General features: G+C 46.2%; 1 protein-coding gene across 2 annotated transcripts; it reads right to left on the reverse strand.

Moving 5' to 3' along the window:
* Positions 1-270: 270 nt before the first annotated feature.
* Positions 271-10,086, reverse strand: VAMP3 (vesicle associated membrane protein 3). Of its 2 annotated transcripts, none has more exons than XM_081954871.1 (6): positions 9,992-10,086; positions 7,286-7,361; positions 6,295-6,453; positions 5,439-5,490; positions 1,065-1,473; positions 271-993 (listed from the first exon to the last, which is right to left on the reverse strand). In XM_081954871.1, coding segments are annotated over exons 1-5 (309 nt in total). In that variant the 5' UTR covers positions 9,994-10,086; the 3' UTR covers positions 271-993; positions 1,065-1,453. The 2 variants fall into 2 exon arrangements, with proteins under 2 accessions (XP_081810997.1, XP_081810996.1); XM_081954870.1 differs by having other exon boundaries at positions 271-1,015.
* Positions 10,087-19,543: the final 9,457 nt, after the last annotated feature.

Raw genomic sequence — 19,543 nt, forward strand, 5'->3', positions numbered from 1 at the left:
GACTAGAAGACCTCCAAGGTCCCTTCCAGCTCTATTCTGATTGATTCTTTGAAATGGTCTAGGGTCTCCTGCTTGAACACGGGGTTGGACTAGAAGACCTCCAAGGTCCCTTACAGCTCTATTCTGATTGCTTGAGGACTAGCAGTCCATAGGGGTTCCCCCCCCCTCAGCCCTTGCTAGTTCGTGCAATGTTTCCTACCTCTTTTTTTCTACTGATGACTCCCGCAAGGACAACTGCACGCCCCCCTTCAAGAATTGCAAAACGCCAAATCGGATGGACAAACACTCTTTTTTATTAAATAGCTACAATAAAAAGTCCAGCCTCTTGACTCAACGGGCTATTGACAACTTTTCTGCCTGGCTAATCATAACCAAGATTGCTTGTTAGTAGTAGAAAAATACAGCCCTTTTAAGTTGCGGTTAAGTTAGGAATTGGGTAGGCGAAATAACAGTAACGAGTAAATTTCCCATGGGGGGGGGAGAACCCCACCAGAAATATAACCAGGTTTTCGTAGGCAAGTAGAAAAATAATCCGATGAGACAACTCATCATAATTCATGGAGATCGGCTGTTCTTTGTGGCTATTTTGGGGGGGTGGGTGCTAAACCGACAGGACAAATGCAAAAATGACCAAGTGAGTGTGTCACTAAGAGACTTTATAGAAAAATAAGCCTCGTTAACAGAACGGCTGAATTAGCAGTGCAGAACTATGCCCCCCCCCCCAAAAAAGTCAAAATTCTTCCGAAAAGCCATTGTGATTTTTTTTTTTTGGCTTGCAATTGTACGGGGGGGGGGGGAGATCACAATCGCTGCATTTGCACAGCCGGCAGTTCGATTCAGGTTCAAACAAGGCGCTAAAGTTGCAATCATGACAACAGACACACACAACTAAGGTTTGCATCCAAAATACTTTGCGGTGGTTATTTGAAGTGCCCCGAGCGTGCAAATCTTTTTGCAACAGCCTTAAAAAGAGTAGTGTTTGCACCTTATGGCCTGCTCCCCTCCATAAATTGGCCTGCTCCCCTCCATAAATTGGCCTGCTCCCCTCCATAAATTGCGGTGGCCTGCTCCCCTCCATAAATTGCGGTGATGTAATGAAGGCACCGTGGTTTTCTATGTCACAATTGTGGTTTTTCTTTTTTTTAAATTGATTAATTTTAGGAAAGCGGAAGTATGAACTGAATCACCATTTCTAATAGTCTAACCGGGTGGAGGAATAATATGGATTTATCCAACAAATAGCAATTTTAGCACATGATCAAAGGTGGAGAAGTGGAATTGTTTTCTCCTGCAGCTTGCATACTTCTGAGCTGTCTGTCACTCAAACTAGAAAGAGTTAGAAACACAGCAGTCCAGAATAAATGGTTTGTGCACCTTTACGAAAGCTTGGCAACAGAGCAGGTCAAATGGAAGAATTTGGAGGTTGAAACAGGATTTTAATCTTTTGCGGGGGTCACCCGTACACACTCCAAACTGCAAAGAAAGAAAGGAAGAAAGAAAGGAATATTAGCAAAAACAATAGTGTACGATTGCTTTTAAAAACAATTTTCTAAAATTAAATTTAATACAGGCTAGACCTGCTACTATTAAATTTAATACAGGCTAGACCTGCTACTGCTACGAGAGTCCCCCCTCTCGCAGTTATGGCCTCCTGCCCTTTCAAGGGCCCACCTTGAGGACGGGTTTATTAACCCAGAGAGGTGGAGGAAGCGCACACTGAGGGTTTTTTAAATTAATTGTCTTTTAAAAATTGTAAGGGGTTCCAGGGATGGGGGGGGGACCAGGTCAGGAGTGATGGTAGAGCCAGGCATCTAGGTGTGGTCGAAGGAGGAGGGAGCGGAGTGGGGGAGGAGAGGGAAGATAGCATTCCAGTGCAGGGCTCTTTGATACCAACGGTCGTGGGGAGGGGCAGGTGCGAGGACAGATCAAGAGCGCGTAGTCGGTTGGGAGACCGGGGTTTTTGGTCATACCCGGTCGTTTGTACCAACCCCTGCATACTAGGTGGTCAGGATCTACAGACCCAAGGCCTGAGACTGTTGTTATGCAATGCGAGGTCCGTTGTCAATAAGGCCCCCCTCATCCACGATCTAATTTTGGAGGGGGAGCCGGACCTCGCAGGAATAACTGAGACCTGGTTGGGCCACGAGGGAGGCTTACCCCTCGTGGAAATGTGCCCACCAGGTTATCGAGCATTTCACCAGCCTCGGGCCCAGGGAAGGGGCGGTGGGGTAGCAGTGATTATCCGGGAAGACTTGGAGCCGAGAGAGTTCATTGTGCCGCAGACATCCGGGTGTGAGTCCCTTGTCGTGAGATGGGGCCCAGGGAGGCAGTTGGGCCTGCTGATAGTATACCTGGCTCCTCGCTATACATCAGCGGCCCTGCCTGAACTCCTCGAGCTGATCTCATCGGTGGCGGTTGAGACCCCCAAACTTTTAGTGATGGGGGATTTTAACCTGCCGTCGATGGGAGAAGCGTCTGAGGGGGTTCGGGAGTTCATGGCTTCCATGACAGCCATGGACCTGACCCAATTAATTCAGGGCCCTACTCACGAGGGGGGCCACACGCTGGACCTTGTCTTTGTCTCTGGCCAGTGGACGAGTGATCTGGGAATAGGGGATTCAAGTATTATTCCCCTGTCATGGTCAGATCACTCACTTCTCCGACTTGACTTCCCTGGTGCTACCCCCCGCTGCGGGGAGGCGGAACCGGAAGGTATTAGATGGTTCCGCCCCAGGCGCCTGATGGAACCAGATAAGTTCCAGACGGAGCTTGGGCCACCTCCTGTAGACCTGTCCCGCCCCCGGGTGGAGGACCTGGTAGACGCATGGAATAGTGCGACTGCCGGGGCCCTAGACCGAGTGGCGCCTTTGCGGCCTCTCCTGCGTCGACGAACCACCCTGGCCCCTTGGTTTACCGAGGAGCTAAGGGTGATGAAACGCCACAAGAGACGCCTAGAGAGTCTTTGGAGATCCTCCCGTTCCGAACTTGACCGAGCACAGGCACGAGCCTATTTGAGGACGTACCTTGTGGCATTAAGAGCGGCCAAACGTCAACATTGTGCCGCTCTTATTGCGTCCGCAGATAACCGCCCTGCTGCCCTGTTTCGGGTGACACGCTCCCTCTTGTTTGAGAGGCCGCGGGAAGCCCCTTTACAGGGCAGAGCAGAGGAGTTTGGGAAATATCTACAGGACAAAGTCGCTCAAATCCGATGGGATGGGCCCCTTTCAGTGGTCCAGTGGAGGCGCCCGAGGCGAGTCTTGAGGGACCATTCTGGGAGGAGTTTGACTCGGTTGCCATCGAGGATTTGGACAGGTTGCGTGGACGCCTGCGACCTACCACATGTTTATTGGACCCGTGTCCCTCCTGGCTTGTACTGGCATCCTGGGAGGTTACACGCGACTGGCTCCTGGGCCTAGTGAACGCTTCGTTGGGCGAGGGGTTTCTACCGGCTGCCTTGAAAGAGGCGGTTGTGAGGCCCTTGCTCAAGAAGCCTTCCCTGGACCCAACGGAGCTAGTTAATTATCGTCCAGTCTCCAACCTTCCCTTTTTAGCGAAGGTTGTAGAGAGTGTGGTGGCACAACAGTTTCCACGTCACCTGGAGGAGAATGATTATCTAGACCCGCGCCAGTCCGGCTTCCGACCCGGGCACAGCACAGAGACCGCCTTGGTCGCGTTGGTTGATGATCTCTGGAGGGCCAGAGATAGGGGTTGTTCCTCTATCCTGGTCCTATTAGATCTCTCGGCGGCGTTCGATACCATCGACCATGGTATCCTGTTGCACCGGCTAGAGGGGCTGGGAGTCAGGGGCACCGTGTTACGGTGGTTTGGCTCCTACCTCTCTGGCCGGACGCAACGTGTGTTGGCAGGGGAGCAGAGATCGACCCTGAGCCCCCTCACATGTGGGGTGCCACAGGGGTCGGTGCTCTCGCCTCTCCTGTTCAACACATACATGAAACCGCTGGGCGAGATCATCCGTGGCTTTGGTGGGATATCATCTGTATGCTGATGATACTCAGCTATACATTTCCACCCCGAACCACCCCAACGAGGCCGTTGAAATGATGTCCCGGTGTTTGGAGGCCGTACGGGTCTGGATGGATGGCAACCGACTAAAACTCAACCCCTCCAAGACGGAGTGGCTGTGGCTTCCGGCCCCCCGGTTCAACCAGTTACTTCCATCTCTGGCCATTGGGGGCGAGCAACTGGCCCCCGTGGAACGGGTGCGCAATTTGGGCGTCCTCCTGGATGCCCGGCTGTCCATGGATGACCATGTAACAGCCGTGGCAAGGGGGGCGTTCCATCAGGTTCGCCTGATGCGCCAATTGCGCCCCTTATTGGACCGGGATGCCCTACGCACAGTCACCCATGCGCTGGTGACGTCTCGCCTGGACTACTGCAATGCTCTCTACATGGGGCTTCCCTTGAGATGCACTCGGAGACTGCAGTTGGTCCAGAATGCGGCCGCGCGGGTGATTATGGGGAGGACTAGATACTCCCCTGTAACACCTCTCCTGCGCGAGCTGCACTGGCTTCCTGTAGTCTATCGAGTGCGTTTCAAGGTTTTGATTACGATCTTTAAAGCGCTTCATGGCACAGGACCTAGTTACATGCGGGATCGCATCCTGCCCCATACATCCCTACGACCAATCCGCTCACAAAGAGAGGGACTTCTTCGGGTGCCGTCCACTAAACAGTGTCGGGGGGTGACACCCAGGAGCAGAGCCTTCTCTGTGATGGGCCCAGCCCTGTGGAATGACCTCCCCCGTGACATCAGGATTACTTCCGATCTCCGCTCCTTCCGTGTACAGCTGAAGACCCACCTCTTTCAATTATCTGGCCTGGCTCAACCGTAATTTTTTCTTATTCCTCCTGACAGTCCTTTTGAATTTTAAATTGTGTTTTTATTAATGGGATATTTTAATGGCTGATTTTTAACATTCTTAATGTGATGTAATTTGTTACCTCCTCCGTGCATGTATGTCTTTGTATATGTGTGTATTTGGATGTTTATGTGTTTGCACATATGTTTTTATGTTTTTATATGTTTTATTGTACGCCGCCCCGAGTCCTGTGTGGAGAGGGAGCGGCTAATAAATTCAAATTTATTATTATTATTATAAATTTATCTATACGATACAATTTGGAACTGCAAAAAAAGAAAGATAGAAAGAAAGAAAGAAAGAAAGAAAGAAAGCAAAAACAATAGCATTTGATTGCTTTTAAAAATGATTCTTTAAAATTAAATTTAATATCTCTATACATACAATTAATTCCTTTTAAATAATGGGGATAAATAATAAGAGCGCAACTATTCTGAAAATGTTCGCCAAGGTGCTTTTTTGTTAACTATTGTGAACAGTTGCTAAATGAGGCAGTTGCTAAATGAGGACCACCAGTACTTCTAGCCAGGGGGCTTCATACCCATTTGAGATACTTACGAATGATAATGATGAGAAGAGTTACCACCACTGCAACCAGAATGGCCCACATCTGGAAAAAAAGAATAATAACAATCTGGTGAATAGAATAGATACAGAAGAGAAGAATACAACATAGAATAGAAAATAGAATACAGAAGAGAATACAGAAGAGAATACAAAATAGAAAAAATTAAATAAACAGAAAATAGAATAGAATACAGAAAAGATACAGAACAGAAGCATACAAAATAAAATAGAAAACAGAATACAGAATGGAGAATAGAGAATAGAATAGAAAATAATAGAATACAGAAAAATAGAATATAGAATAGAAAATAGAGAATAGAGAATAAAATAGAAAATAATATAATACAGAAAAATAGAATATAGAATACAGAATAGCATAAAATAGAATAGAATATAGAACAGATTAGAGTAGAACAAAACGGAATAATAGAGGAATGAATAGAAGAATGCAAAACACAATAGAATGCAGAAATAATAGATTAGAAATAATAGAGAATAGAGAATAGGATAATTACAGAATAGAACAGAACAGAAGAGGAATGAAGAATAGAACAGAATGCAGAAAAATGCAGAACAGAACAGATTAGAAATAATAGAATACAAATCAGAATTCGAATTAGAAATAGAATAACAGAGTTGGAAGGGACCTTTGAAGGTCTTCTAGTCCAGCCCACTTGTCTTCATCTCTAATTAGCGGAGTCCTAATGCGTCCCTCTTGAAACAAGAGCATGAATCCACAAAACGGACCATCGAAGCAGGAAGAAGGAAGGGTGGTCCTCTTGAGGCCCAAACGCTGACCACCTTCTCACCACCTTCTGGCCTTCAGCCCAGGAGCTCCCTTACTTACCTTGCAGTTCTTCCACCAGTATTTCCTCTTCAGTTTGGCCGCGTTCGTCTCAAACTGAGCAGCTCCGGCTTGCAAGGCGTCAGCCCGATCGTCCAGCTCCGACAGCTTCTGGTCCCTCTCCAAAACCTTGTCCACGTTGACCCTCATGATATCCACCACCTAGTTAGAAAAGTGTTAGAACACAGGATCGTAAGGGGCCATGGAGGTCTTCCAGACCAACCCCCTCCTCAAGTAGGAGATGGGCGTTGGCTTTTTTGAATCAGCCTTACTTTGTCCTAAGGGAAAACAAACAAGGACAAGGAACAACAGATGGAAACTCATCCAGGAGAGACGCAAGCTGGAACTAAGGAGAAACTTCCTGATGGTGAGGACAATTCACCAGTGGAACAGCTTGCCACCAGGAGTTGTGGGTAGGAGGATTTTGCATGAATGAATTGAAATGGTCTAGAGTCTCCTGCTGGAATTGGGAGTTGGACAAGAAGACCTCCAAGGTCCCTTCCAGCTCTATTCAGATGGATTGATTGAAATGGTCTAGGGTCTCCAGCATGAGCAGGGGGTTGGGCTAGAACTCAATGGTTGGGCCATTCCATTGACGGACCCTTCAAGAAGCCTTCAACTGGTTGGGCCCTTCCACTAATGGACCCTTAAAGAAGACCTCAACTGGTTGGACCCTTCAAGATGTCCTCAACTGGTTGGGCCCTTCCATTAATGGACCCTTCAAGAAGCTCTCAACTGGTTGGGCCCTTCCATTAATGGACCCTTCAAGATGTCCTCAACTGGTTGGACCCTTCCATTAATGGACCCTTCAAGAAGCTCTCAACTGGTTGGGCCCTTCCATTAATGGACCCTTCAAGAAGCTCTCAACTGGTTGGACCCTTCAGCTGATGGACTCTTCAGGAAGATCATCAACTGGTTAACACCACAAGGTGCTGCAGCCTCACCCACCGAGCTCACCCACCATCCTGGTTCTGAAGAACCTGCCCATACCTACCTCATCAACTTGGTTCTGAGTCTGCTGGAGACGCCGGTTGCTGCCGGAGGCAGAGCCTGATACCGGATCACTAGACCTGCACAAAAAGAGACAATGACAAGGATTATCGTCAGACGACCATTTATAAACGCTGGGGACTCCATCTGGGTTACCAATATCCATTCACACACCAAGATCATTCAGATACGGCTTAAATTCTGGGATGGCTTCCTACTTCTAGACGATCAATAAAAGGCAGTTTCAGTCTCTCTCCAGCTTACGACTGTAATGGGCACCACAGGCCCAGTTCTCTTCAATATCTTCATGAATGACCCAGACGAGGAAAGAGAAGGGAAACTCAACAAATTTGCAGATGACGCTAAGGTGGCAGGAACAGCAAACGCCCCCAGAAGGCAGGCTGAGGATCCAAAAGGATCTTGTGAGACTCGAACAAGGGGCCCTTACCCAACAACGTGACATTTAGAGATGCAGATGCAGCTTAACAGAGTTGGAAGAAACCTTGGAGGTCATCTAGTCCAGCGGTCACCAACCGTTGGTCCATGAGAAAGTTTTGGGGGCCCGCAGAAAAATCATTTGCATTTTTTTATATTGCACTCAAGCAGGGGTCCTCAAACTACGCCCCCTGGGACGGATACATGCAATGAGTCAGAGGGGGGGGCAGAAATTCCTACTTGGGGTCTGCTTCGGCCTCCTAGTGGGGGGCTTTGGGCAAAGGCTGGAGGGAAGCACCGCTGGCGGCGAAGAGCCGGAGGGCCTCGTTCCAGTGGGACGGCATCATGGCCTGGAACTGGCTGACCATCTCAGCCCGCTGAGCCTCCAGGTGCCAGTCTCGCCCTCCCGCAGGTCTTCCCTCTTCTTGGAAAGCCTATGCTCCTAGTCCTCAGTGAGGTGCTTCTGCTGAGCCTCCAGATCCAATTTGAACTGAGTTGTTTTGCCAACTCTTTCTCCTGGTGTCTTCTTCGCTCCAGCAACTGCTTCCCGTTGGGGCCCTAAGAAGCCTAGGCGGGCAGGGGAGGAGGGGCTGGGAGGGGAGGCACAAAGAGGCAGGCGAGGTGCCCCTCGATGAGAGTGACATCAAGTTGGCCACACCCATCCAGTCACATGACCACCTGGCCACGCCCACCCCATCATTAGGCAGGTCATATTAGTGGTCTGTGGGATTTAAAATTATAACTTTAGTGGTCCCTGAGACCCGAAAGTTTGGTGACCCCTGATGTGGGGTCCAACCCAATTTAAAGTGGAGAAAAGCAAGGTTTCACACCTAGGCAGGACAAAAGCAGAGGCATAGAATCAAAATCACATGAAGTGTTACTAGCTCTTTGTAACGCTTTAGTAAGGCCACACCTGAAATGCTGCATCCAGTTTTGGTCACCAGGTTACGAAAAAACGATGTTGAGACTTTGGAAAAAGTCTAAGATAATTAAAGGCCTGGAGGCCAAAACAAATGAAGAACGGTTGCAGGAACTGGGGATGTCTAGTTTAATGAAAACAAGGACTAGGGGGGACATGATAGCTGCCTTCCAATATCTCAGGGGTTGCCCCAAAGAAGAGGGAGTCAAGCTATTCTCCAAGGCACCTGAGGGCAGGACAAGAAGCAATGGGTGGAAACTAATCAAGGAGGGACGCAAACAGGAATTAAGGAGAACTTAATGACAGTGAGGACTATTAACCAGTGGGACAGCTTGCCACCAGGAGTTGCGGTTGTTCCATTACTAGAGGTCTTCAAGGATAATCATTTGTCTGAGATGCTATGAGATCTCTTGCTTGAGCAAGGGGTTGGACTAGAAGGCCTCCAAGGTCCCTTCCAGCTCTCTTCTTGATTGATTGAAATGGTCTAAGGTCCCCTGCTTGCCTAGGATTAGAAGACCTCTAAGGTTCCTTCCAGGTCTATTCTGATTGGCTGATTGAGAAGGTCTAGGGTCTCCTGCTTGAGCAAGGGGTGGACTAGAAGACCTCCAAGGTCCCTTCCAGCCCTATTCTGACTGAAAGCCCAATTCCAGCCCGCAGACCTTCCTAGTTTGCCAAGGTAAAAACCTCCTAGTAGAGCTACCCACCGGGATAAAACAACGCCCAGCAGACTCCCCGACTCCCTCCCGTCCCTCCCGCCCCCCAAAGCGATGGAGAACTCTCCGGCCCACCCCTAGGGGAAGGCCGGGCTCTTACGCCGGGACTCGGTGCGAGCTCCGCCTGTCCCGGAAACGGGCATCGCCCGCGGTAGTTGTTTTTTCTTTTTTTCTTTTCCTCTTTGCAACTAGTTGCAACCTAGTTGCAAGTCAGCCCTTTCGGGGGAAACACACAAACACACAAAATAAATACGTAGTTGCAACAGATCCGGAGTCAGGCCGACTTGGATAGGAAGTTTTGGCTCCGCATTAAAAGTCAAGAAATGGCCTCAAAAGTTTAGACTCAAAGGGCCGCAAATCTCGGCCTTCCCCCTCCGGCCACGGGTCTACCTAGCGTTCCCCCGCCCGAGGCCCCTTCTAACTCCACTTCCCTTCGCCCCCACCCTCTGAGACCCCTCGGGGGGCTTTTTTTGGGTGGGGGGCAAGGAAAGGAGAGGCGGAGGGCGCCCGGTTGCAAATGAGAGTTTGCAAGAGAACTTTGGCTCCCGGACTTGCAAAAAAGAGGGGGGGGAAGCCTGCAGGAGCGCCCCCTCCCCTCTTCCGAAAGCATCCCCCTCCCCAAGACCCCCGGGAGGGAACTCACATGACGGCGGAGGTCAGTTTTGGCAGAACGAGGCGAAGGAGTAGAAGTCGTAGCTTCGGGGACTTTTGCGGGGTGCGGCGGGGGCGGGCCGTGGAAACCCCTCCCCGCGGGGCGGGTTGGTCGTCGGGTCGGGTTGTTTTTTTTTGCCGGTGTGTGTTTGTGCGTGTATGCGCGGGCGCGCGGGCCTGGGGAATCCCCCCCCCCCGCCCCGCAAAACTTTTGGGTTTGTTCAATTTTCTAGAAAAAGTGGACACACTAGCCAAATGCAGAAAGGCAGGTAGAACTAGAGCGCAAAACGAGCCCAGGTACTCCTAAGAGTAAGATAAGAGTAAGAGTAAGGTAGGCCTTCACTTGCTTATCGGCACGACTGAGCCCAAACATTTCCAAGCGAGATAATTTTGGTTCAGTGAGTTTGAACCCGTTTTAATTAACAGCCGGGGCTGTTAAGTGAATCAGGGCAGTTGTTAAGTGAGACGCACGGTTGTTAAGTGAACCGGGCTTCCCACCCCACTGGACTTACAATACAATACAATAGCAGAGTTGGAAGGGACCTTGGAGGTCTTCTAGTCCAACCCCCTGCCTAGGCAGGAAACCCTATACCGTTTCAGACAAATGGCTATCCAACATCTTCTTAAAGACTTCCAGTGTTGGGGCATTCACACCTTCTGGAGGCAACTTCTCTTCCACTGATTAATTGTTCTCACTGTCAGGAAATTCCTCCTCAGTTCTAAGTTGCTTTTCTCCTTGATTAGTTTCCACCCATTGCTTCTTGTTCTGCCCTCAGGTGCTTTGGAGAATAGCTTGACTCTCTCTTCTTTGTGGCAGCCCCTGAGATATTGGAAGGCAGCTATCATGTCTCCCCTAGTCCTTCTTTCTATTAAACTAGACATACCCAGTTCCTGCAACCGTTCTTCGTATGTTTTACCCTCCAGACCCCTAATCATCTTTGTTGCTCTTCTTTGCACTCTTTCTAGAGTCTCCACATCCTTTCTACATCGTGGAGACCAAAACTGAATGCAGTATTCCAAGTGTGGCCTTACCAAGGCCTTGTAAAGTGGTATTAACCCTTCCCGTGATCTTGATTCTATCCCTCTGTTGATGCAGCCTAGAACTGTGTTGGCTTTTTTGGCAGTTGCTGCACACGGCTGGCTCCTATTTAAATGGTTGTCCACTAGGACTCCAAGATCCCTCTCACAGTTACTACTACTGAGCAAGGTACCACCTATACTGTACCTGTGCATTTCGTTTTTCTTGCCTAAATGTAGAACCTTCCTCTTTTCATCATTGAATTTCATTTTGTTAGATAGTGCCCAATGTTCAAGTTTGTCAAGATCCTTTTGTATCTTAAGCCTATCTTCTGGAGTGTTGGCTATTCCTGCCAGCTTGGTGTCATCTGCAAATTTGATGAGTTCCCCATTTATTCCCTCATCCAAATCATTGATGAAGATGTTGAAGAGTCCTGGGCCTAAAACAGAGCCTTGGGGGACTCCACTGCATACTTCCCTCCATGTAGATGCAGTTCCATTGAGGACTACACGTTGAGTGCGGTTGGTCAGCCAGTTACGAATCCATCTGGTGGTGATGCTGTCCAACCCACTTTTTTCTACTTTATCTAGTAGTAGGTTATGGTCTACCTTATCAAAAGCCTTACTGAAGTCCAAGTAAACTATATTGACAGCGTTCCTCTGGTCCACTAATTTTAACTTGGCTTGTCCAAAAGTGGCAAAAGGGGGGGTAATCATGTGACCCCAGGACACTGGTCATCAGATTGATTTATAGTTATATATATATATATATATATATATATATATATATATATATATATATATATATATATATATATATATATATATATATATATATATATATATATATATATATATATATATATATATATATATATATATATATATATGTTGTATTTGTACTGATAAATAAATAAAGGGAGACTAGTATAGATCTATTTCGAGCTAATTAGCTCTCATCAGCTAGCCATACCCTTACTGGGATTTGAACCCGGGCTGTATATATCTTAGGCAGGAGTTTTAGCCACTAAGCCACGGGCTCTGTTCCTTATCAGTTGAGCCAGGGAAATAAGTATATATTTGTGTTACAACCCCTGGTATGCCTAAATATGGGAGGAAGGTCACTACTCCCTCTTTCTGTCCTTCGGCTTCATCACAGAAGACCATGCAGGCAGAAAACCATATTTTTATTTTTAATGTTGCCTTTTATATTTGTGTTGTATTTGTACTGATAAATAAATAAAGGGAGACTAGTATCTATTTCGAGCTAATTAGCTCTCATCAGCTAGCCATACCCTTACTGGGATTTGAACCCGGGCTGTATATATCTTAGGCAGGAGTTTTAGCCACTAAGCCACGGGCTCTGTTCCTTATCAGTTGAGCCAGGGAAATAAGTATATATTTGTGTTACAACCCCTGGTATGCCTAAATATGGAAGGAAGGTCACTACTCCCTCTTTCTGTCCTTCGGCTTCATCACAGAAGACCATGCAGGCAGAAAACCATATTTTTATTTTTAATGTTGCCTTTTATATTTGTGTTGTATTTGTACTGATAAATAAATAAAGGGAGACTAGTATAGATCTATTTCGAGCTAATTAGCTCTCATCAGCTAGCCATACCCTTACTGGGATTTGAACCCGGGCTGTATATATCTTAGGCAGGAGTTTTAGCCACTAAGCCACGGGCTCTGTTCCTTATCAGTTGAGCCAGGGAAATAAGTATATATTTGTGTTACAACCCCTGGTATGCCTAAATATGGGAGGAAGGTCACTACTCCCTCTTTCTGTCCTTCGGCTTCATCACAGAAGACCATGCAGGCAGAAAACCATATTTTTATTTTTAATGTTGCCTTTTATATTTGTGTTGTATTTGTACTGATAAATAAATAAAGGGAGACTAGTATAGATCTATTTCGAGCTAATTAGCTCTCATCAGCTAGCCATACCCTTACTGGGATTTGAACCCGGGCTGTATATATCTTAGGCAGGAGTTTTAGCCACTAAGCCACGGGCTCTGTTCCTTATCAGTTGAGCTGATAAGGAATATATATTTATTTGTTTTCGTAGATTTTCACGGGTGTAGGTATGCTGGTTTTGTTGTATTCAGGTCTTTTCCCGTGTAAGGTTGAGATTGTCTTTGCAACGTTTCAGCAGGATCTCACCTGCCATCTTCAAGCGTGGGCTTAAAATGGGAACAGGTGAGATCCTGCCGAAACGTTGCAAAGACAATCTCAACCTTATACGGGAAAAGACCCGAATACAACAAAACCAGCATATATATATATTATATATATACATACACACACACACACACACACACACACACACACATATCTTTAAATGGGGCGAGCTGGCTCAGTGGCTAAGACACTGAACTTGTCAATCAGAAAGGTCGGCAGTGTGGCGGTTCGAATCCCTAGCGCCGCGTAACGGAATGAGCTCCCGTCACTTGTCCCAGCTTCTGCCAACCTAGCAGTTCGAAAGCACGGAAAAAAAACCTTGACCTGTTTATATTGATTAATATTGATTATTACCATTTGTATTTGTATATACCCATCTTCAGGCTGGGTTTTGGGCTATATATGTTTTCATAGATTTTCACGGGTACAGGTATGCAGGTCTTGGCGTATTCCAGTTTTTCCCCGTGTAAGATTGAGAGTATCTCGGTGACGTTTCGACGAGGTCCCACTCACCATCTTCAGGCTGGTGCCTTCAGCTTCGTGCTTGTGCGAGCAAAGCGTGTATAGGAGTTGCCGTCTTTCTATAAATATTGGTGGGGGTGTGTGGAGTGCTGGCTTTGTTGCTGTAAGCTGATTGGTTGGCTGTATTGTAACATCTTGAGTAGTTGATGGAGTAGATGTTTGCAGATAAGTCGGCTGTTTCGTAACATCATGTATGGCTGAGGTACTGGCTGTGTGTTGTAATGTTCTTTTGTGTGTAAAGTGTTCTTTTGTGTTGTAATGACCTGGGTATTGGGCTGTGTGATGACATCCTGAGATCTATTGTAGTGATATCCTGAGTCCTGTGCTGCAATCCCCTGGGGGGTTGGCTGTGTTGTAACCTCCTGAGTTCTGTGATGTGATGTCCTGAGCAGATGGCTGAGGTATAATGTCCCGGGGTTTGGTTTGGCTCCGAGTTTGTGGTCTGGCCCTGTGTTCATGGCTTGTGTCAGTTTGTTTTGTGTAGGGGTCGGAGGGGGGTGCAACACTTGGTGATGCCGCCGTGGTTTGGCTTCTGGATGGTAGTTGCATTTGGTCTACGGGATGGGTTTAGGTTTGAGTCTGGTGGTGATTGGTGGTGGTGCCCTGGTGTTGTTCTGTGTAGGGCTGAAGAGAATCCATCACCTCACACGTACAAAACTCACTCCACTTCATAGAAACAATAAAGAAACAAAACCTACAACCCAGCGACCTACTCGTGAGCTTCGATGTCATATCCCTCTTCACCCAAGTGCCTATTAAAGAAGCCTTGACCGCTATCCAAAACAAACACAACCCCCCTAAACACATCCTGGACCTGACCAACCACTGCCTAACCAACACATACTTCATCCACAATGGACAAAGATACAAACAGATAGAAGGAGCACCCATGGGATCACCCCTCTCACCTGTCGTCGTAAACTTATACATGGAATATTTTGAAACCAACGCCTTAGATAAATCTGAACACAAACCCAAACTGTGGCTTAGATATGTTGATGACACTTTCGTGATTTGGCACACGGGAAAGAAAAACTGGACAACTTCCTCACACCTCTCAACAGCCGACGCCCCAAAATACAATTCACTATGGAAATAGAAGCAAACAACCAACTTCCCTTTCTGGATGTCCTAATCTACAAAAAACCCAATGGCTCCCTAGGACACTGAAGGAATAGAGGTAAGGCTACGTAAAGACATGCGTAGTAAGCTACCGTGATCTCAGTAGCTGGCTACCTTGAATACTTACAAGCTCACCTAATTAGCAGAACCAGATGTGGGATGAGAGGAAGGGTTACGTACAGACATGCGCCTTAAATGGCCATGATCTCAAGTAGCCGTTTATCTTTTAGCCCATTATCTCACCGAACAGAGACAGGCCGTATCGGAGAGTTAGATTCAACCTTGGCCTGGATAGCTTTCTGGATTCACAAGGGAAAAAGGAGGGAGCAAATCAAAAATGATACTGTTGCTTTCTGTGCTTTGTTCTGCTTGTTGAAACTGTACAAAAGCCAAATAAACTCTGCGTAAGGCAGATAGACATTTCGGACACAACCTGCTGGGATGGATTTCTGAAACCTACAGGTCACACCATCTACCAGAAAAAAACACACACCAACCGCTACTTAAACGCACAATCCCATCACCACCCTGCACTGATCAATTCTGTAGCCAAGACCCTCATCTCTGGAACCAAACGCCTAGCCGACAAAGACCACCTGAAAACTGAATGACACACTCTCACAAACGTATTAATCTCCAACGGATTCCAAAGAAAAACAATTACCAACCTAATCCAAAAGGAGACTCCCCCAAAAAACGAAGACACAGAACAGGACAGCGGCATCGCCCTCCTCCCTTACATCAAAGGCGCCACAGATAAAATCAGCAAAATTCTCCACAAACACAATATCAAGACAGCCTTCAACACTGACCAAAAAATAGCCAACATCTTAAGAAACTCCAAAGACAAAATCCAGCTAGAAAAGCAAGGAGTCTACGAAATACCATGCAAAATCTGCCCGGCAACATATATAGGACAAACAAACATGAGAATAAATGCATGCATCACAGAACACAAGAACGCAGTAAGAAAAAAAGAAAAAACTTCCTCCCTTTTCCAGCACCTTAAAGCTACGGGACCAATGTTCCCTCTAATTTTTTTTCAGTGTGAGCGGAAAAGTATAGTGTTTGAGCGGAACATTTTCATGCCTGAGCACCTAAGAGAGCAACAGTTTGAACTGTTGTCACGTCTGCTGGATATTTGCGCAACATTCCAAGTGTCAACTGCCAATTGCGAGTGAGGTTTCAGCCTGATGAATGCCAGGCATGAAAATGTGCCACTCAAACACTATACTTTTCTGGTCACACTGAAAAAAAAAGGCCTCTCTGCTAAACTTTTACATTGTTAGACTGGCTAGAGAGAGACATGGCACCAACAGCCTGGGCCCTGGCATTTTGCAGGCAACCTGTCCTCTCACATTCCTTTGGAATGCAACCCATCACATCTGAATTAGGTTTTGCCAATTATCCTATCAAAAGATAATCCTATTCTTCTAAAATATGACTGTCAATATTAAAAACTGTAAATATTTAATGCTGATGAATAATAGCAGTAATTGTTATTTAGTATGACTAAAATCAGTATTGATATATCAATATAATATCAATCAAAATTGACAATAAACACTAAAATAACAATACAAATATATAATGTGGAGTATAAATGTAACAAATATAATATATAAATGCAATATGAATGTAATAAAATGATTTATCATGAAACTCTCCCCCTTGCCAAAACTATTTTGAATAATGATATAAAATTAATCAAGTATTGCATTTATTTTTCAAAATGAATGTACTAATTTTTTATTATTTCAGTTTTGTACCCCAACTTTTCATCTCCAAGGCATTCAAAGCAGCTAACATATTTTTTTTTAAATTGAAATCTACTTAAAAACTAGTGTTAACATCACAATAAACCAGTTCAAAAAGCCTGGCTAAAAAGGGAATTATCCTTTTCTAAAACCAAAAAAGAAAGAAGAACTGCTGTAGGATTGTATTCCATAGTATTTAATCAATGCAGAGCTTTCAAATGTAATCCAAATTATATATCTAAACAACATTATAAATCATTTAAATATCAGAAGATTAGAGCATTGTTTTTTCTGATCTCTTGGCAGAAAGGATGTGTACTGGCATTTAATGGAATTTAAAATGATTAAGTCCATGACACAAATTGCACAATAGGAAATCCAGGCCAGAATTTAGCAGGCCCAGGGGAAAAAAAGTAGGTAAGGCCACTTTATAGCTAAATTTGATACCATTAAAAATTAAATAGGATTAAAATCTGTGGTTTATAATTTACCCAGTTGTGCCATGCTGTCCGCCCCACTCCTTTGGCCGGCGTTAGCCTACTGCACCAAGGAGGCACGTAAGAGGAAAAAAACCAGGAGGAGATACGCACGCAGGACATCTGGACGGGGAGAACCAGCTCCACCTCATCCCGAACAAAACGGAAGTCCCCCCCCCGCACCTGGACTGCTGCCCTCTTTTAAATCTCCCCCAAGGCAAAGGAAACTTGGCCTCCTCCGAGAGTTGCTCTCTGTAGTTTGGGGAGCGAAGACGGGCTGAGCTTTCTCCATCCTCCCCCTGCAACTTCCCAGCACACTGAAGGTCCAGATATTGGGGAGGGGGGTCCAGGAGTTAAGGGGCTTCAGCGCAGCCGTCGACAAAGGCAGAGGCAGAAAGGGGGCTTTTCGGTCCTGGGGGAGACACAGTGCCCCTCGCCTGCTCCTCCACGGGCTTCTCAGCAAGCAGCTGCCAGGCAGAAGCACGACCTCCATAGGGCTGCCGGGCGGGACAAAGGCCGGGAAAGCGACTAAGGCGGCGGCGGCGGGAGGGGAGCCGGGACATCCTTTAACATTGGGAGATACGCACGCAGCTAAGCACCCAGCAACCTCGGCGTCTAAGCGGGCGTGTCCACAGCATGCGCATGCCCGCCCGCACGTCCGAGAGAGGACATAAAAACGGAAGGAAAGGCAGGGAAGAGACGACCGGAGCCAGCCCCGTTTAGGGCGCCGGCTTGCATGCAAGCGAAAAGCTTTGTTGAATGACAGGTCCAAAGCGCGGAGAATCAGGAGGTGCCACCCACATGCAACCGCATAATAAACCGCACCAATTCCACCCAAACTTTAAAAAAAATGTTGTTAAGACTCCTGTTTAGCTGGAGGGGGTTTCATTCGTGATTCCGCAGCTGTTCTGCAGAGTGCAGAGACTGCAGTCCGTGTCCGGCAAATGACACTGCGCGGCAGTGAGAAACTGCTGCGCGGTATTTACTAGCCATGTGCGCGGCCGCGCAGCCGCGCACCTTAGAGGGAACATAGTACGGGACATGATATCAACTTTGAAGGAACCAGGTTAATCTCCAAAACAGAACACCTCCACAAGAGAATAATTATGGAAGCCATCGAAATAGATAAACACCCCCACAACATGAATAAACGTGACGATACCCCCTCCCTACCAAATATCTGGAAACCAGCCCTGGTAAACAAACGAGCCCCACCCACCACCCAGGCCATTACAACACAAAACAACAATGGGAACACAGCCAGCATCAATCAGCACCAATCTACCAATCATGATACAACCACACAACCAATCGTTCCACTTACTGAAACAATACCAGCACTCCACCCACCCACCCCACCAAGATTTATAGAAAGACAGCAGCTCCGATCATGCTTTAAGCCAAAAACACCAGCCTGAGGATGATGAGTGGGACGTCGTCAAAACGTTGCCAAGATACTGTCAATCTTACACGGGAAAAGACCCGAATACAACAAGACCAGCATACCTACACCCGTGAAAATCTACGAAAACACACACACATATATATTTATATTCTTTCATACATCTTTTTTTCATTCTATATATAACATTCTATATATTCTATGTATAACAACCTTTATTATATTTGACTCATTTTGTATCCACTTCTTATAATTTATTTGCTACGGTCTATTTTGTATTTCTATATTTTAATCATTTCCCGGTTTTGCAGTTGTTTTTTAATTAAGACTTATATGTACAGATAAAAGAATCACAACAGATATGGAAAAGAAGTGTAATGTGTTGCAAAGATGTGATGTTTGCATACACAAAATAAAGTTTTTTTTAAAAGAATTCTCTCCTCCACTCCTCTCTTCTATTCTCCTCTCCATTCCATTCCATTTTCTCTTCTCCTCTTCTCATCTCTTCCCTTACCTTCCCCTCTTCTCTTCTCTCCTCTCTTCTCTCCATTCCATTCTATTTTCTCTTCTCCTCTCTTCTCTTCTTCTCTCCATTCCATTTTCTCTTCTCTTCTCTTCTCTTCTCCTCTCTTCCCTTCTCCTCTATTCCATTCTATTCTATTCTATTCTATTCTATTCTATTCTATTCTATTCTATTCCTATAGTAACCCACTTTTTAGAAGAACTACCTATTTGGTCTCCGCTGGGGAAAAGTTGTTATGGCCAAGTGGTGTGCATCCATCATGAAGGTGATAATTTAAATTGAGATTAAATCTGCTTGGTCATCTAAACACTTAAAACATCAAATGGTGTAATCTTCAATCAGGGAAGATTGAGATCTCAATTTCAAAACATGGGCTGACCAATCGCACTCAATGCAGGATAAAAAGGACACCTTTGAAGAGACGGTTCTCACCTGTCTCCCACTCTTAAAAGGACAACGTGGCAATGCGCAACACACACACACACACACACACACACACACACACACACAAAATTAAGCTGGGGCTGCAATTTCTTTTGACCGA

The sequence above is a fragment of the Natrix helvetica genome, assembly GCF_964273705.1.
Source record: "Natrix helvetica genome assembly, chromosome: 5".
NCBI lineage: Eukaryota > Metazoa > Chordata > Lepidosauria > Squamata > Natricidae > Natrix > Natrix helvetica.